This window comes from Dromiciops gliroides, chromosome 5, assembly GCF_019393635.1.
Source record: "Dromiciops gliroides isolate mDroGli1 chromosome 5, mDroGli1.pri, whole genome shotgun sequence".
NCBI classification, from domain to species: Eukaryota; Metazoa; Chordata; class Mammalia; order Microbiotheria; family Microbiotheriidae; genus Dromiciops; species Dromiciops gliroides.
The window spans coordinates 92,613,064-92,629,525 of NC_057865.1; the positions used below are offsets into that span (position 1 = coordinate 92,613,064).

The 16,462-nt window shown below is 48.0% G+C and overlaps 1 protein-coding gene across 3 annotated transcripts; it reads left to right on the plus strand.

Annotated features, from left to right (window-relative positions):
• The first annotated feature begins 1,286 nt into the window (after positions 1–1,286).
• LOC122728034 (ATP-binding cassette sub-family F member 2) lies at positions 1,287–16,375 on the plus strand. Of its 3 annotated transcripts, none has more exons than XM_043966086.1 (15): positions 1,287–1,433; positions 2,449–2,647; positions 5,050–5,262; positions 5,848–6,030; positions 6,159–6,330; positions 7,303–7,398; positions 8,047–8,149; positions 8,691–8,786; positions 8,908–9,027; positions 9,125–9,214; positions 9,517–9,627; positions 10,724–10,786; positions 11,288–11,416; positions 12,134–12,337; positions 12,883–16,375. In XM_043966086.1, exons 2-15 carry the CDS (start codon positions 2,488–2,490, stop codon positions 13,018–13,020), a joined length of 1,878 nt encoding a protein of 625 aa, XP_043822021.1. In that variant the 5' UTR covers positions 1,287–1,433; positions 2,449–2,487; the 3' UTR covers positions 13,021–16,375. The 3 variants fall into 3 exon arrangements, with proteins under 3 accessions (XP_043822021.1, XP_043822022.1, XP_043822023.1); XM_043966087.1 differs by lacking the exon at positions 1,287–1,433 and adding an exon at positions 1,445–1,563; XM_043966088.1 differs by lacking the exon at positions 1,287–1,433 and adding an exon at positions 1,446–1,573.
• The last annotated feature ends 87 nt before the right edge of the window (positions 16,376–16,462 follow it).

Genomic DNA, 16,462 nt, shown 5'->3' on the forward strand with positions numbered 1-16,462 from the left:
AGTGCCGGAGATACACAATCTAAGCAGAAAGACAGACTGCCTGCCCTCAAGAAGCTTACATTCTGCTGGGGAAGCCAACACTAGCTGGAAAGGCTGGGGGAGGAGGAAGGTGCCCTTGGGAGGAAGGAAGCTTTTCCTGGCCTGGGCACTTTCCTTAACATGGAGATTCTGGGAAGTCCTGTCAGAAGAAGGCACCCCGGGGGCAGAGTCACTTCCAGTGGGACAATACCAGGGGCACAGGGGTATTCCAGGGTGATGAGGCTGGTGCATACAGTGGGTGGCCTTGGTATCTGTAACGTGTGCCCAGGTTCTAAGTGCTCCCCGGGATCTGCTTCAGCCACCATCACGGCCATTGGAGCAGACCCTTCTTGTCCACCCCGGAGGTCTTCGGACGCTTGGGTAGAGGGCACGCATAGAGTGGAAAAGGAGGACCCAGAGCAGATACTTGGGGGGGGCCACCATTACAGGGGTTTGGAAAAGGTTTAAGAATCCATGGGGACAGCAGGAGGAGGTAGAGTAGAGGGGTGGGAGAACCAGGAGAGGGGGGTGTCGGAAGCCGAACCACAGCACAGTCTAATGAGAGCTGCCATGGGTAGGAAGGCCCTAGGCTTTAGTGAGACCGGAGGCCTTAGGTGATCTCACAGAGAAGCTACGCCTCCCCGCCATGCCACGCCCCTCGGCATACCGCGGAGGGGGCAAAGCCTCAATCCAAGGAGGTTATAGATGGGCAGGAAGGAAGTGGAGGCAGGGGGGTGCTGAAAACTGTTTCAAGAAGCTTGGCTTCGTAAAGCACAGAAAAGCCGAAGTAAAGCATTTTTAGGCGCGGAGGACTGGGCTAGGGAAGCCCCAGTCTAAATCTCCAAGTTGTTTTAACACCTGGACTACTTCTTCAGTACCCGGGTTTGGTTCTTCTCTTTTCTCCGCGACGCCCCGCCCCCCGCCTGCAATTTGTGTCCGCTCAGCTCACTCTAGGTGGTGAATACTGGGAAATGTAGTTAGAGACCGAACAGTCTCTCCTGTTAGATCCCCTCCTGGAAACTCCATTTCCCGGCGTCCCTCGAAAAAGAGCGGAGGAAGGTAGGGGGAGGACTTAAAGACTCTACCCGCCTATGCGCACATTTTTCTGGGATTTGCAGTTCCTTGGACCTAATGTTGGCCCACGAGCGTGGGGCACGATGGACTACAATTCCCAGGAAAGACCGTGCTTCCCCCTTAGATAACGTCATCGCAACAGCGCTGAGGCCTCTGGGACCTGCGGTAGTTCACGTGCAGGGCCCTAGCTTTAGTCGGCCGCGCCGGGAAGACGACATTTCCCAGGTGGCTGCGCGGAGGAGCGCCGGGAGCGGGCAGGTGTTGTGATTGGCTGGCGAGCCGGCCGCACGCGGAGTAGCCGAAGCAGCTCTGTTGCGACAGAGGCCGAGCGGCGAGGCCCGGTGAGCTGGGGGAGGGGGTGCCGGCCGGTGGGGGCGGGAGAGTCGAACCGGGCCTGAAGGGAAGGCGAGGGATGGAGGGAGCGGGGAGACCCCGGGGACGGAGAGGAGGTTTGGGGGAAGAGGACATCTGGTGAGGGACGGTTGGTGAGGGGAGAGATCCGGGCCGGGGAGGGGGGGGAGAGCGGTGTGGGGAAGAGAGTCGAGGTGGGAGTTGGGGAAGAAGAGTTGGGGGAGGGGGGAAAGAGAAGACGAGAGTGGAGGGTTGGGGGGAAAGGGAAGAGACTAGCGGGAGGGGGGAGATTATGTTGGGGGAGGGGAGAAAGTGGAGAACGTGGGAGAGAGTGGGGAATGGGGAAGAAGAGGGGGATGGCTAGTGTGATGTGGGGGAGGGGCTGATGGGGGGAGAATGAGGGAATGAAGAGTGAAAAGTGACGGGTGAGAAGAGAGGTGAGAGCAGGGACTTGGGAGGAGAGACAGAGTGCGGGAACAAAGGAGAAGATAGGATGAGCAGGAGAGAGCAGAGGGTGCAGGAAAGGAGGAGGAGGAGAAGGGGTAGAGCAAAGAAGGAAGGAGAGGGAATGAGAGACGAGTCATTTAGAAGGTGAAGTTAAAGGGATGGGGGGAGGGTACTGGGGACAGGAGAAGTCTAGAGGGAACTTGTCAAAGGGTAGGGGAGCCTGAAGACCCTAAGAAGGGAAAGGAGTGAGGAGTAGAGTGGAGGGGTATGGGAGGTGAACTGAAGGAGGAGTTTCTTTTAGGGGCCAAAGCTGGAGACGTAGATTTAGAATTGGAAGGGACCTTCGGGGTTATTTGACCCAAAGTCATTTTACAGACAGAAATTTGAGGCCCAAAAAGGTTCAGTGACTTCCCTGGTATTGCTCATTCAGTGGAAAAGCCAAGATCCCAGCTCTTCATTCCTCAGACAGTGATGTGGGAATAGAGAAGGCTGCTAGACAAAAGATTAAGGGGCCTGTCTCTTTGTGGTGTGTAGATTTCTTTACCTTTCTCACTTCAGGTTAAGCTGAAAGAACTGTAACACCTGTGGCTCATCACCATGCCCTCTGATCTGGCTAAGAAGAAGGCAGCCAAGAAGAAGGAAGCTGCTAAAGCCAGGCAGCGGCCCAGGAAAGGCCACGAGGAGAATGGAGATGCTGTCTCCGAGCCACAGGTGGTAGAGGAGAAAAATGAAGAAGCAAATGGCAAAGAAACCTCAGGTGAGGTCGAAGTATCTTTGATGGGAGTTCTCTCATTCAGAGTTTAATGCTGTGTCATTCCTAGATGATTGTAGGCTTCTTTCTCCCTGGCTTTGTCAGCTCCTGGCCTGTCTACAGTGCCACAGTTTAAATGTCGTCTGATTAGTTTGATGCTATCATCAGCATCTGTCTCTCCATTAACAATAATCTTGATGATGGTAGTAGATGACTTTTATATAACACTTGGGGGCTTACAGAGTACTTTTTTATACATTTTCATTTAATGAATACAACCACCCTGTGGGGTTTTCTCCTGTAGGTGCTATTCCACTCTGGTGGAGAAAAATGATGCTCAACAATGTGAATGAACCCTGCTGGGGGTCATAGAGCCAGTAAGTTTGGAGGTCGAATTCCAATCTAAATCTCTCCTTAGAAATTCAGTGTTCTTTTCATCATATGACAAAGCCTTCATTGTAGGTGGCCCCCACATTTCTTCTGGATTTTCTCCACAACTTCCTTGACCTTTATCTTGCCCCTTTAAAACCTCATCTTCCTGCATCAGACCAGTTCTGTTATCCTTCACTAGCTGTGCTTCTGGATCACTTTTTTTTCCCAGTTCAGCCTCCACCCTTTTTCAGACGTTGTTAGTCATCCTCTAGGACTCATCTTCACATTCAGATAATTTTTATATTTTCAAAGCACTTTGTATCCATTCTTTTATTTGATCCTGGAAAAAAACCAGTGAACTCCAAGGTAGGTGGGGTAGAGATTGGTTACCCTTATTGCAGTGGCAGTGTGATACAGGAGGGGAGCCCCGGACTGGGGGGCAGGACTAGTGTCCGAGTCATCTTGCATGACCTGCTTATGTGACTTGGGACAAAACACATTACCTTTATGGACCCATTTCCTCATCTGCAACCTAAAGAGGTTAGATTAGATGATCACTAAAATACCTTCCAATTCTTAACATTTTATGACTGAGACAGAGAAGGCCAAAGGTAAATTGACTTGGCTAAGGTCACCCAGCTAATGAGTAAAAAGATAGCACTAGGGGCAGCTAGGTGGAGCAGTGGATAAAGCACTGGCCCTGGATTCAGGAGTACCTGAGTTCAAATCCGGCCTCAGACACTTGACACTTACTAGCTGTGTGACCCTGGGCAAGTCACTTAGCCCCCATTGCCCTGCAAAAAAAAAAAAAAAAGCAAGATAGCACTAGTTCCCAGGCTTCTGGATTCCAAAGCTAGTGTTCTTTCCACTGTGTTGTGTCTTCCAAATTTCTCCATAAGTTTTCCCACCATCCCCATTTCATTTTATTTATGAAAATCTCAGCTCTCCTCTCTGCCCTTCAGAATAATGATTTTGAAACTAAAATGGACAAGTAAGCTACCTATATCCCTGTTGCTGCCTCAGGAACCATCTTTGGAGGTTGGTTTGGCTCAGATGATATAAAGGGCCAATAACTATATGATTCACAAGAAACGATCTACCACCATCTGATGGTGTGGGCCCAGTTGTTGAACCTGGCTTTTTCCGTGGAAGTTAAATATAGTCATTTCCTCCTCAGGAGGATAATGATGACTTCAGAAATGACAAGCTCCTTTCATGCCCTCTTGGGGGGGAACATAGACCCTTATGACTAGCCCTTTCTGGACAGCATGGCTTCCTGGAAATAGGTGAGCTGACCATGTTCTGTTAAAAAGTATATTGAGGCAGCTAGGTGGCGCAGTGGATAGAGTACCGGCCCTGGAGTCAGGAGGACCTGAGTTCAAATCCAGCCTCAGACACTTAACACTTACTAGCTGTGTGACCATGGGCAAGTCACTTAACCCCAATTGCCTCACTTAAAAATAAATAAATAAACAAACAAACAAATAAATAAATAAATTGAAAAGTATAGCAACCGGGCAGCTAGGTGGCACAGTGGATAAAGCACTGGCCCTGGATTCAGGAGTACCTGAGTTCAAATCCAGTCTCAGACACTTGACACTTACTAGCTGTGTGACCCTGGGCAAGTTACTTAACCCCTCATTACCCCCCCCCCCAAAGTATATCAACCCTTCTTTCAAGGAGCTTACAGTCTAGCTAAAGGATTTTGACATGTGTAAAAATAATTATACAAGTTATAATGAAATAAATGCACTAGAGACATCACTTGGTAGAGTCTGGTGAGGTTCCATCCATTTCCATGACAAAAGCAAGAGAAGTTAGACATGTAGTACAAGTAGAATGTTCTGAAAAGCAATGTATCCAGGTACTAGGCTTTATGTGCCAGCCTGGAGTGGAGCCAGTTCGGATGTAGGAGGTTGTTTTTAATCACTATTAAACATTGTATGGTTGCTGCACATGAATTGAGTTCTGGTCTTTAGGAGCAATTGTGCCTTTTAATCGAGCTCATCTCATACCCCTTCCCCTTCTGTCTTTAGAAGTTGATTTGCTGACCAAGGAGCTGGAAGACTTTGAGATGAAGAAAGCTGCTGCCCGAGCTGTCACTGGAGTCTTGGCCTCTCACCCCAACAGCACTGATGTCCACATCATTAATCTCTCACTCACTTTCCATGGCCAAGAGCTACTCAGTGACACAAAGCTGGAGTTGAACTCAGGGCGTCGCTATGGTCTCATTGGTCTCAATGGAATTGGTAAGGCACTGGCATAGTGAGAGGGGTGTCTGGTTGGTTGCTTTGTCGGCCAGTATTATTTTCAGGGCATCTACTATATGCAGAGCCACAGTGCCAGGCACTGTGGAGGATGCAAGATTACTAAGACAATGCTCCTGCTTTTGAGGCCCTCACAGTAAGCAAGCAGAGGAAAAGGCAGATGAACAATATGAGGCGGAGCATGATAAGTTCCAGAAGAGTGGTATAGACTTCGGGTGTTTATAGATGAGAGGAGAGGGAAAATACTAGGCTAAGATGGCTAGGGGAAATTTCATTGTGGATTTCAGGGGAGGGTGAGCTGGGTCCTTTAAGATGGGTAGAAGTGAGACAGGCAGCACATAAAAAGAGTAGAGGCATTGCTTGCAAACTTAAGGTAGGAATGTCCCCTCTGGGAGAAGCCTACAACCAGTGCATTGGAATGAAGGATTTATATAGGGGAGCTGTGTGAGAGAACGTTGGAGCCAGATTGTGCAGGGAATGCCTATGTTGATAAATCCTCTTTCCCTTTCCATATCCTATCCCCTACTCCCTCCTCACCCTTTTCCTAAATTTCTCCTTCATCTTCAGGAAAATCCATGCTGCTGTCTGCTATTGGTAAGCGGGAAGTGCCTATTCCAGAGCACATTGATATCTACCACCTGACTAGGGAGATGCCCCCCAGTGACAAGACACCCCTGGAGTGTGTGATGGAAGTGGATACAGAGAGGGCTATGCTGGAGAGAGAGGCTGAGCGGCTTGCCCATGAGGATGGTACGCATAGAGGCCAGGGGCGTTGGGTGTCCTCGGGTAGCTGCTAGGATTTGACTCCAGGCACCATGACCCTCAGTCGTATGCTGTCCTTCACCTCTGCCCCCTCCCTGCCCCCCCCTTGTTCGCAGCGGAGTGCGAGAAGCTGATGGAGCTGTATGAGCGGTTAGAGGAGCTGGATGCAGACAAGGCAGAGATGAGGGCCTCACGAATTCTGCACGGTTTGGGCTTCACACCTGCCATGCAACAAAAGAAACTCAAGGACTTCAGTGGGGGCTGGAGAATGAGAGTTGCTCTTGCCAGGTCAGTCTCTCCCCACCTCAGTCCAACCTAATTTCCCTGAAGCAGATTATCATCTGGCTCCAGCTTCCTAGAGTTGGACCCCAACTACTCTGGAACCAGTTGTCTTAGAAGGAAGGTCAGCAGTGATGTGTGCCGAATGAATGATGGTTGAAAGAAGGCCCCTTTCTTCTCTGGAAGTACCTACCAGTCCCACTCCCTCTTTTCTGTCTTCTGATTCCTAATAATCTCTCCTAAAGAATTGACTAAGGTGTTTAACAGCTTTAGGGACTTACCTTCTATTACTCAGCCCTCTTAATACCTAGTCTGTTGGGTACTGTGGGTTGGAGGCTTCAGGCACTTCCTAGAGATATTCCCGGGTCAGCTTCGTTCTCTACTCTATCTGGACTGTTTTCACTTTCCTCCATCAAGGGAATGACTATTTAAAGAGCTGCCTTAGAAAAACTACCTACCGACTTCTGTCTTGGAACATTAGTGGGGAAGGAACTCTTACAATCCATCTCTCTGTCTCTAGACAGAAGAGTCCTTTACCCAGATGAGTTGGTTCTTCTTAAGAGGAAAACCACCCCAGGAAAAAGGAGCAGCATGTTCCATGTTCTTCTCGTTGCTGTGTCTGACAGCCCCATTATCACATAGTTCTTGCTTATATCTAACCTAGATGCTTTTGGCTGTTGCAGTTGATTTCTCATGTGCTTTGTGTAGGTGGAGACTTGTAAAAGAAGCATCAGCATCTTCATTAGGTTCTCTGTAGTCTCTTCAGGCTAAATAATTCCTTTGCTTAAAAGCCTTCGTTTTCAACCCCATAATTATTTTCTGTCGTTTTCTTTCACATCTCCAAGTTCTTCCCTTCCCTCTAAAGTTGTGGAGCCACACACTGCCTCTAGAACTCGGCAGGGCCTGACCCGGCGTGCATGTGGGCTACGTCCCAGCACAAACTTGAATAGCATCTCTTGTTCTTCTTGCTTTTCCCACCAGAGCCCTTTTTATCCGGCCCTTCATGCTGCTGTTAGATGAGCCCACTAATCACCTGGACCTGGATGCCTGCGTTTGGTTAGAAGAAGAGCTGAAGACGTAAGCGTGTGTGCACACGGACGGGAGGCTGTGGTGGGGGAGGGCATTGGATCGGGCAGGGGTGCCCGGCCTCTTTTGTGCCGTGGGCCCCTTCTCAGTGCATAGAATAACATGTATGGCGTCAAGCCTGAAATAGGTGTAAAATATGTTTATTAGAAGATTAGACAAGTTGATGGTGCCCAGGTTAAGAACCCATGGACTAGGGACAAGGTCAGAGGAAACCCCTCCAATGAATTCAGAGCAGATCCCTGAGCAGCTCTTCTGGCTAAGATCTTGGTTTCAACTTGAAGTTTTGTAAAGGGCAAAAGGAAGAACCCCGGAGAGGCCTAAAGAAATCCCTGATTTACATAGGAATTGCATCACCTTTGGGAAGGGCTTTGGTCAGTGTTTTCTACATTTTTTCCCCAGTCTTTCAAAACGGATTAACTTCTTCATTCTTCACCCATCCCACTTTCCTCCCAGCCCAGACAGCTGTCTGTCCATAGTCACTACCACGTTTTATTTTTGTGTGCACATACATATCCACCCCAACTGTCTTCCCCTTTGCTTCTGTGGTTACTGCCCCCTTCCCCATGCCTGATTTTGTAAGAAAATGGTTAAGGAAAATGAGAAAACTTGGCCTCCTTCATGAGTTCTTTGACTTTTCAGCTTCAAGCGAATTCTGGTCCTCGTCTCCCATTCCCAGGACTTCCTGAATGGTGTTTGTACTAATATCATCCACATGCATAATCGGAAGCTGAAGTATTACACAGTGAGTGGGCTCCTGCAGCCCCATCGGGGTGACTCCTTTCGTTTTAAGCATGTTACAGAGATTTGGTTTTGCTTTTTTCCATCTTTTATTTTGACATTACCTTCATTTTCTAACATACCTCTTCTTCCCTCTTCCCGATGAACTATGCTTATAGCAGATAGAGTTCTCTGTTCAAGACATATTTTTAAAGTTCTCAAATTTACTAGGTTAGAGGTCTACACCCTAATCCTCCCTATCAGAACAAAAGAACCGAGATAACCTTGGTGGCCCTTTTTCTTTTCTTCTCTTTCTTTTTTTGGTGAGGCAATTGGGGTTAAGTGACTTGCCTAGGGTCACACAGCTAGTAAGTGCCTGGGGCCAGATTTGAACTAGGTGTGTCTTCCTGACTCTAGGCCCAGTGCAGTCTCCACTGCGCCACCTAGCTGCCCCCTCTTTACCTGCTGTATAATCTTACCCAGCTAGAGGCAGAGTAGTCCTTCCCCTAAGCCCTGCCCTGCCTGAATGATTACAGCTTCCTATTTTCTTCAACTAATTCATGCAGGGTAATTATGACCAGTATGTGAAGACACGTTTGGAACTGGAAGAAAATCAGATGAAGCGTTTCCACTGGGAACAAGATCAGATTGCTCACATGAAGGTATAAAGGCTGTGGAGTCAAGCCTGAGCAAGGCAGTGAAAAACCTGCCTTTAGAAGCTTGGGTGTGGGGGAAAGAGAAGCAGCCGTGAGCCCCTACCCTGATGACCCTGGTCTGTTTCAGAACTACATTGCTCGATTTGGTCACGGCAGTGCCAAGCTGGCCCGACAGGCCCAGAGCAAGGAGAAGACACTGCAGAAGATGATGGCATCGGGGCTGACGGAGAGGGTTGTTAGCGATAAGGTAGAGGCCAAGTGGGCCAAGGGGACGTGTATTGCTGTGGGAAGTAGTGGGAAAAGGGCCTAGACCCTAGTAAATGTTCTGTGCTTCTTCTCTTCAGACACTTTCATTTTATTTCCCGCCATGTGGGAAGATTCCTCCACCCGTTATCATGGTGCAGAATGTGAGCTTTAAGTACACAGATGATGGGGTAAGTTCAGACTGCACTGGGTTGAGGGGCCATCTCATGAGGAGGGGGGAAGTGCCAGGACCAAGGGATGAGTCCTAGTTAGCTAGAGGCTGAGGCTGTTCTTCCAACCTATTGCCACTTATACTGCCTTTGAGAGTGGGGGAATTGACAATCTGATAGCTGGGGAGGGACTCCTGGATAAGGGATGGTGGCTTCTGTCACCTGTGGTCTTCTTCCCTCTCTTGGGGGCAGAGGTTAAAGAGGAGACTGCCTCAGTGGGACAGGGCACCAAGGTGTCCATGTTTCTTCCACCCACACAACAGCCCTGCATCTATAACAACTTGGAGTTTGGAATTGACCTGGATACTCGTGTTGCTCTAGTGGGGCCCAATGGAGCTGGAAAGTCAACGCTGCTGAAGCTGCTAACAGGAGAGGTAGGAGCAAGAGGGTCCCACGGGATGTGTATCTACTTAGGAGAAGGAGAAGCTGTGTTTGCTCAGGAGGCCTTCCCCATGAGCCACCGTTACAGGGCGATCTTCAGCCACTGTATTCTTCTTGCTTTGGTTACTGCCATCCCTTCTTTCACCTAGGCTCTTCTCCATCAAGAGCAGGAATCCTTTTGTGGTCCACAGATAGATTTTAAGCGGTCAGTGACTTTGACTGAGAGATCACATCTTTCTTTTTTTTTTATCTTTATTTCACTATAATTGTTTCCTTTTGTAACCCTGCATGTTTTATTTTATACATTTAAAACATTATTCAGAGAAAAGGGGTCCATAAGTATCACTAAATTTCCAAAGAGATCTATTATAGGTTAAGAATCCCGGAACTAGAGGCTGGGAAACTTCCTCCAAATGGCTGGAGGATGGAAGGCTATTTGAGGTTCTTTAGCCAACAGTAAGACTTGGCGGGGAGAAGGAGATGAGATTCTATCGGGTTTGCATTGCTTACTTGAGTGTGTTTTCAGAAGACAGCTGGTTTTCACTCTAAGCAGCAGACATGAAATTATCATCTATTTAATCTGAAAAGGAATCCTGTATGTTGGGGGCGGGGAGGGACAGGAGAGAGATACTCTGCTAAGAGTGTTATCTGTTGTGGTTTCTACTCCATCCATGCCTGTGTGTACCTCTCCTTAGGGTAGGGGGGTGGAGTTTATGTTCTCTTCCTAAATATATTTAGGGTGGCCAGGATACAAACATAAGTTTATGGGGGGCAGCTAGGTGGTGCAGTGGATAGAGCACCAGCCCTGGAGTCAGGAGGACCTGAGTTCAAATGTGGCCTCAGACACTTGACACTTACTAGCTGTGTGACCCTGGGCAAGTTACTTAACCCTCATTGCCCCCCCCCCCACAAAAAAAAAATAAATGAGTTTTTGGAGCTGCATTCTATTTAGCTGTGTGGTTGAAACCTCTAATTAAAGGAGTTTGGTGTGGGGAGGGGATGGAGAAATATTATCTATGTGTTCTGTGTGTGTCTACGTCCCTCAGAGGGGAAAGTTTTACGTGTTCCTCAGTTTTGTTATTCTTTCAGCTGCTGCCTACAGATGGGATGATTCGAAAACACTCTCATGTCAAGATTGGCCGCTATCATCAGGTACAAGGGGAAGGGAATGAGCATTTATGTGGTGCCTGCTGTGTGCCAGGCACCACACTAAGTGCTTAACAAAGATGATCTCGTTTAATCCTCATTATGACCCTGTGATGTCGGTGCTTATATTATCCCCATTTTACAGTTGAGGAAAAGGTGGCAGACAGAAATGAAATGTCTTGTAAAGACTTGCTCGGGGCACATAGCTAGTAAGTGTCTGAGGCTGGATTCGAACTCCAAGCCCAGTGCTCTATCCACTGTGTCACCAGCTGGGACCTCTGACTTTATTGCCTCCCCAATAAGAGATGTGCACAGCTTATCTAGTCTGTTCTTTTGTCACCTGCACCATAATGACACAAGTGAATAGCAGTGAATTTGCCATGCCTCAAGCAGGCGGCCTCAGGGGTCAAGGCTCCTCAAGAGCCAGGACCCAATGGTCATCACTTCAAGGATCCAACTCCGAAAGGGGTTATTAACACTCGACTTATTGCTGTTCTCCACATATAGCATTTACAAGAGCAACTGGACTTGGATCTGTCCCCCTTAGAATATATGCTCAAGTGCTACCCGGAGATCAAGGAGAAGGAGGAGATGAGGAAGATCATTGGTCGATACGGCCTAACTGGGAAGCAGCAGGTGAGCCAGGATGGCACTCCAAGAAGCTGAGAGGATCCTGAACCTTAAGGATTATGTCCTTAAGGCATGTCAGGGCATCATGTCCTGAACCCTGTAGTTCTGCCAGCTCCTGAGAATCTTCATGAAATCCCTTTAACAAAAAAACCCAACAAACCTACTTTATAAATGTTGGCTATTAAGTTGTCATTCTTCCTTCTCTTTCCTTTCCTGGATGTGAGAGAGCCAAGTAGCAGGGAAGGGACATCCTATTTGTCTCAGATGTTTCATTTGATTTTTCCAAACTGGTTTAGAGTTCTATAATGGGATGTGTGGTGGGGAGGGCTCACAACCTCCCATCTCTGCTCCTCATGTTTTGTGCCCTCAGGGCAGGGGCCTGATAGAAAAAGAGCTGCAAGACACTCAGATAGTCGTCGTAATCTCCCCTAACACAGAGCTGTGGTCACAGAAGAAAAAGAGAGGGGAGCACTAGAGACAGAGCCCAGGAATCAAAACTCCTGGATTCAGACCCAGGATTGAAGGCTCAGGGCTTCCCTGAACCTATTACTTGGGTATTGAGGAGAGTCTGGTGGGGGGGGGGTGGGGGGTGAGGCCACCTAGGTTTCTAACTCCACAAACATTTGTAGCTACAACTTAGGAATCCTGGGTGCTGGGTCTGACTGACACTGTGGCATATTGCTGCAAGGTCCACATGGATCAAAGGGTTGTGATCCCACACAGGTGAGCCCAATCCGCAACCTCTCAGATGGGCAGAAGTGTCGGGTGTGCCTGGCGTGGCTGGCGTGGCAGAATCCCCACATGCTCTTCCTGGATGAGCCCACCAACCATCTAGACATTGAGACCATAGATGCTTTGGCTGATGCCATCAACGAGTTTGAGGGTGGCATGATGCTAGTCAGCCATGACTTCCGGCTCATCCAACAGGTAGGAGCTCTTGTTCCTCAGGAGGAAGGGGGATGGGTGTTGGGGCAGCGATGAGAGCAAATACAGACACTGGAGGAAAAGGAGCCCCTGAAGGAAAGAGTTCTGGCAGTTCACTTCATTCGTTCCTGAAGGAACTTCAGCTGGGAAAACCCAGCCAGATTCCTGGTCTGACCACTTTCATAGGAGGAGAAGCTCTTACCTTCTTGGAGTCATTCCTACTATGGAGAGTGGGAAGGGGGGTAGGGGGCGGTGCTGACACTGCATAAGAGCCATTGCGTCACAGATGCTACATTAGGTCTGGGAGACCTCCCCCTCCTCTTATAGATGAAGAAACTAAGACCAGAGAGGTTAAGTGACTTGCCATGGTTTATACAGCTGAGAGAAAGGGGGCAAAGCTGGAGTTTGAGCCCAGGAGGGCCCATATTCTTTCTGCAGAACAGTGAATGGGGGTGGAGGGTACCTTGCTGGCCACCCCCGGGACAAAACCAATCCTGATTTCCTGGATTGGATGTTAAGGAAACTGAGGGCTGTGATTCTTCTTTCAGGTTGCCCAGGAGATCTGGGTCTGTGAGAAGCAGACAATCACTAAGTGGTCTGGTGACATCTTGGCCTACAAAGAACATCTTAAGTCCAAGCTGGTGGATGAGGAGCCCCAGCTCACCAAGAAGACCCACAATGTGTGAGCTGGCCACGACAGGTTTGGGTCAGGACCTTGGTCTGGGGACTGAACCATCTGCTACCCCGACCAGCCCCCCAGGACTGGACCCCCAGGCTATGCTCTTGCATCACTGCAATATTCCTCATCCCTTGCCATTTCTTCCCATTCCCCTCCCATTAACTCCCTCTTCCTGCCTCAGTAGCACTCTGACCTCTACAGACAGCACCTGTCTGTTTCCCACCCTCTCTCTGCTTACTTTTATCCCACGTCTGGACCACAGTTGGCTGCCCTCCCCCACCCCCACATTGTTTACCTTATCCACACCTGGATGTTGATGCAGTCAGGTCCACCTGGGGGCAGCCCTGGGGCCCAAACCTTAGAGTTGGGCCACAATAAAGGGAGCCTGGGTTCTGGGAGGTGTGAGGAAGGTTCCAATCCCTCCTCCCCTTCTGCTTCCTCTTCTTTCTCTTCTCCCCTTCTGCTTCTGATTCAGAGCTAGGAGCTGGGGCCCTGGTCCTGGTCCTGGTTGGTTTTTCAAGAATTATTTAACAGTGTATACCAGATCTGCCTGACACCCCTACAAAGCGTCCAATAAAGAAAAAGGAAAAAAAAAGCCAGAGCCACACTTTGCTTCCTTGGCCTAGATACTGTTCCCTTCTCCAGCCCTGCCCCAACACTGAGACACCCCCACACCCACTGTAGGATTGGGCCTGAATGGGGTCTGATCCTGGACTAGGCAGAGAGGTCACTGAGGGTCACAGCCCCAAGGGAGGCTAGACTGAGCAGGCTGAGTGTGAGTGAAGAGAATGAATGGAATTCCCTGGGCCTTTTCCCTGCACCTGTGAGTCTCTCGGGGTAATTCGATAAAGGGAATCCTGGATCACAGCAGCTTTTCCCTTAATTTTTTGGAATGACCTGATTTCTGTCAGGCAACCCTAGGCCTGTGCAAAGACTATTTTTTTGGTTTGGACTCTGTTTTTACTTCTGTCATTTATACCATCTGGCCCACTAGCAGCAGGACCCTTCAGGATTCCTTACCTCCAGGACTGCTGTGAACCAACATCCTCCCTCCTCTTCCCTGCTTCAGAAACCATCCTGTTAGCAAGGAGGCAGGCAGCCAGCTTGATGCTGCTCTCCATCCACAGGACTGAGCCTAGGGCTTGTGGGAGGGGCCTAAAAAGAAAGGGAAGCCCAAGTCCTGCCCTCAAAGACTTCTCTTAGTTGGAGAAATGGTTTTCAAACCGAAGGATTTGGGGACAGTGCCAGACAATGCGCTGGTGCAGACTTCGGCCTTCTGAAGAGGGGAAAAGATCATTCAGCCTGGAGTCAGAAGAGGTTTCAGGGAGAAGGGAGAATTTGAGCTGGGCCTTTAGAGACGCATGGGGTTCTGGAAAGACAGAGGAGCAGGATATTTCCAGGGGAGGGGAAAACAAGGACAAATGGAAGAAGTTCCATACTAAAGATAGTTCTGAGTGAAGAGTGAGGTGGACCGTGGTGGTTAAAGGGTCTCGCTACAGGCTGAATGTCTTCTCTGCTTGATAGGCTCAGAAGGGAGGGACTTTCCTCTGGGACTTAGGGAACTATTCCCCTTTAAGTTTGGCTGTTAGTGCTAAGATGCTCCAAGATGAAGATCACTCAGATGCTAAGGAGCAAAGCTGAGATCGGGACCCAGGTCCTCTTGACTTCACACCCAGGGCTCTTTTCACTAGACTTCCTGAGACCCTCAAGAGCTTAACTTCTACAGGGGTAGCCATATGGTTGAATTGAGGTGCCGAGAGCTTTCCCTAAAAATATTTTAGTGATACCTGAAATTCCATTTTTTGCAGTTGATTGCTTTGGCATAAGCATTGCCCTCTTCCTGTCAAATCCTTGCACATTAAGTCTCTTTCTTATTCTTATAAGTAGTGCGTTTCCAAAACCTGGTTATGAGATTTCCCCCCAACTTCAAGAAATTGACACTGTAAAGCTGACCAAAAATCTGGGCCAGCTCTGAGCTCTTTGACCCCTGGGGCCAAGCCAAAATGAAGAAATCAGTCAAGTTTTCATTTTTGCTTTTTCTCCTTTTTCATTTTGTCCTTCATTCCTTCTTTCCATCGTTCTTCCCCAAGTCTTCACCCCTTAGGGCTTCATGCTTTCATGCTCTCAAGTCTATAAATCAGTAAGTAAAAGGAACAGATGATGCATCCATGCCGTGGTTTACATGGGCTAAGAAGGTACCACTGTGTCGGGCTGCCTCTCAAAGTAGATGAGATGTGAAGAAAATAAAATGTGAAGTAGAGAGGATATATGCATTGAAGATGGGGAGAGAAACCCCAGTACATCTCTTCCTGTTCCCCCTGCTTCTGTACCTGTTCAAGTCCTAGCCATCTGTCTGGTCCTACCACTCCCTCAGCCTTTTCCAACTGTGCCAGGCCAGAGACCTTTACCAGCTTTTATTAGCATTCCAGTTATTGAGCACTCATTTGCTCTTCAGTTGTTGCAGGTGCCTTAGTTTTGACTCCCTAGGTAGATTGTAAGCTTGAAAGTATAGAGACAGTAGCTTATGCTTCTTAATCCCCGAATAGCACATGCTTGGCACATAGTAGGTATTCAGTAAATACTTGATGTTTATGACACTAACTAGTTTATGGACTTGAGGCATTTGATAAATTCACTGCTAAGAGCCCTATGTGAAAGGAGAGAAAATGCCTGGCAAGCAGGAGATTGTTGTACCCTCCCAGAGCAAGATTTGGAAACTTCCTCCTGATACTACAAAGGCAGGTACTATGATAAACATTAGGAAAAAAATATAAATTGTTCCATCCAATATGGAAAGCAATTTTTAATTATAGGACAGTGACAAATATCCCACTGTTAGGTATATACCCCACGGAAGTAAAAAGATAGACACCAAAGTAGTAATGGCAGCACTTTTTGTGGGTAGACAGGTACTAGGAAGACAGTAGACAACCATCAGGAATACCTAAATAGTGGTACACTAAAGGAATCTCATGATAGAAGATATGGTTAATAATGAAGAGTTCAGAGAAGCATGGGAAGACATGAACTGATGCAGATTGAAGGAAGCAGAATCCAGAAGATATATACAATAACTACAACAATGTTAATGGAAAAAATACAATTAAGCAGCCAAATGGCGGTAAAATTATAATAAAGTTTGGCACCAGAGAAAGAGATAGAAAAATGTACTGCTCTTTCTTTGAAGAATTGGGGAGTGTGAGGGTAGAATACTATACCCATCAAATCTGGTTGAAGTGTTGGTTTTGCTGTATTTTAAAATTTTTGTTACAAGGGTGGCTAGTTGGGTAGGGGAAGAAGGAAGGCTATTTTCCAAAACGAAGGTGATGTTTAAAGAATGAAAAAAGATAGCAATAAAAATAAACTTTTTAAAAGGAAAACAATTGTTCCTCATGTCTGTTACTGTTGCTTGGATGCTTTGTGTCATCACTAATATTTTTGACTTGACA

Bases quoted from the DNA above. Each gene is read 5' to 3' on its own strand.
- LOC122728034 (XM_043966086.1), top strand. From the start codon at position 2,488: ATGCCCTCTGATCTGGCTAAGAAGAAGGCAGCCAAGAAGAAGGAAGCT. The intron at 6,031-6,158 runs GTACGCATAGAG...CCTTGTTCGCAG, and splicing joins GCGGCTTGCCCATGAGGATG to CGGAGTGCGAGAAGCTGATG. The intron at 12,338-12,882 runs GTAGGAGCTCTT...TTCTTCTTTCAG, and splicing joins ACTTCCGGCTCATCCAACAG to GTTGCCCAGGAGATCTGGGT.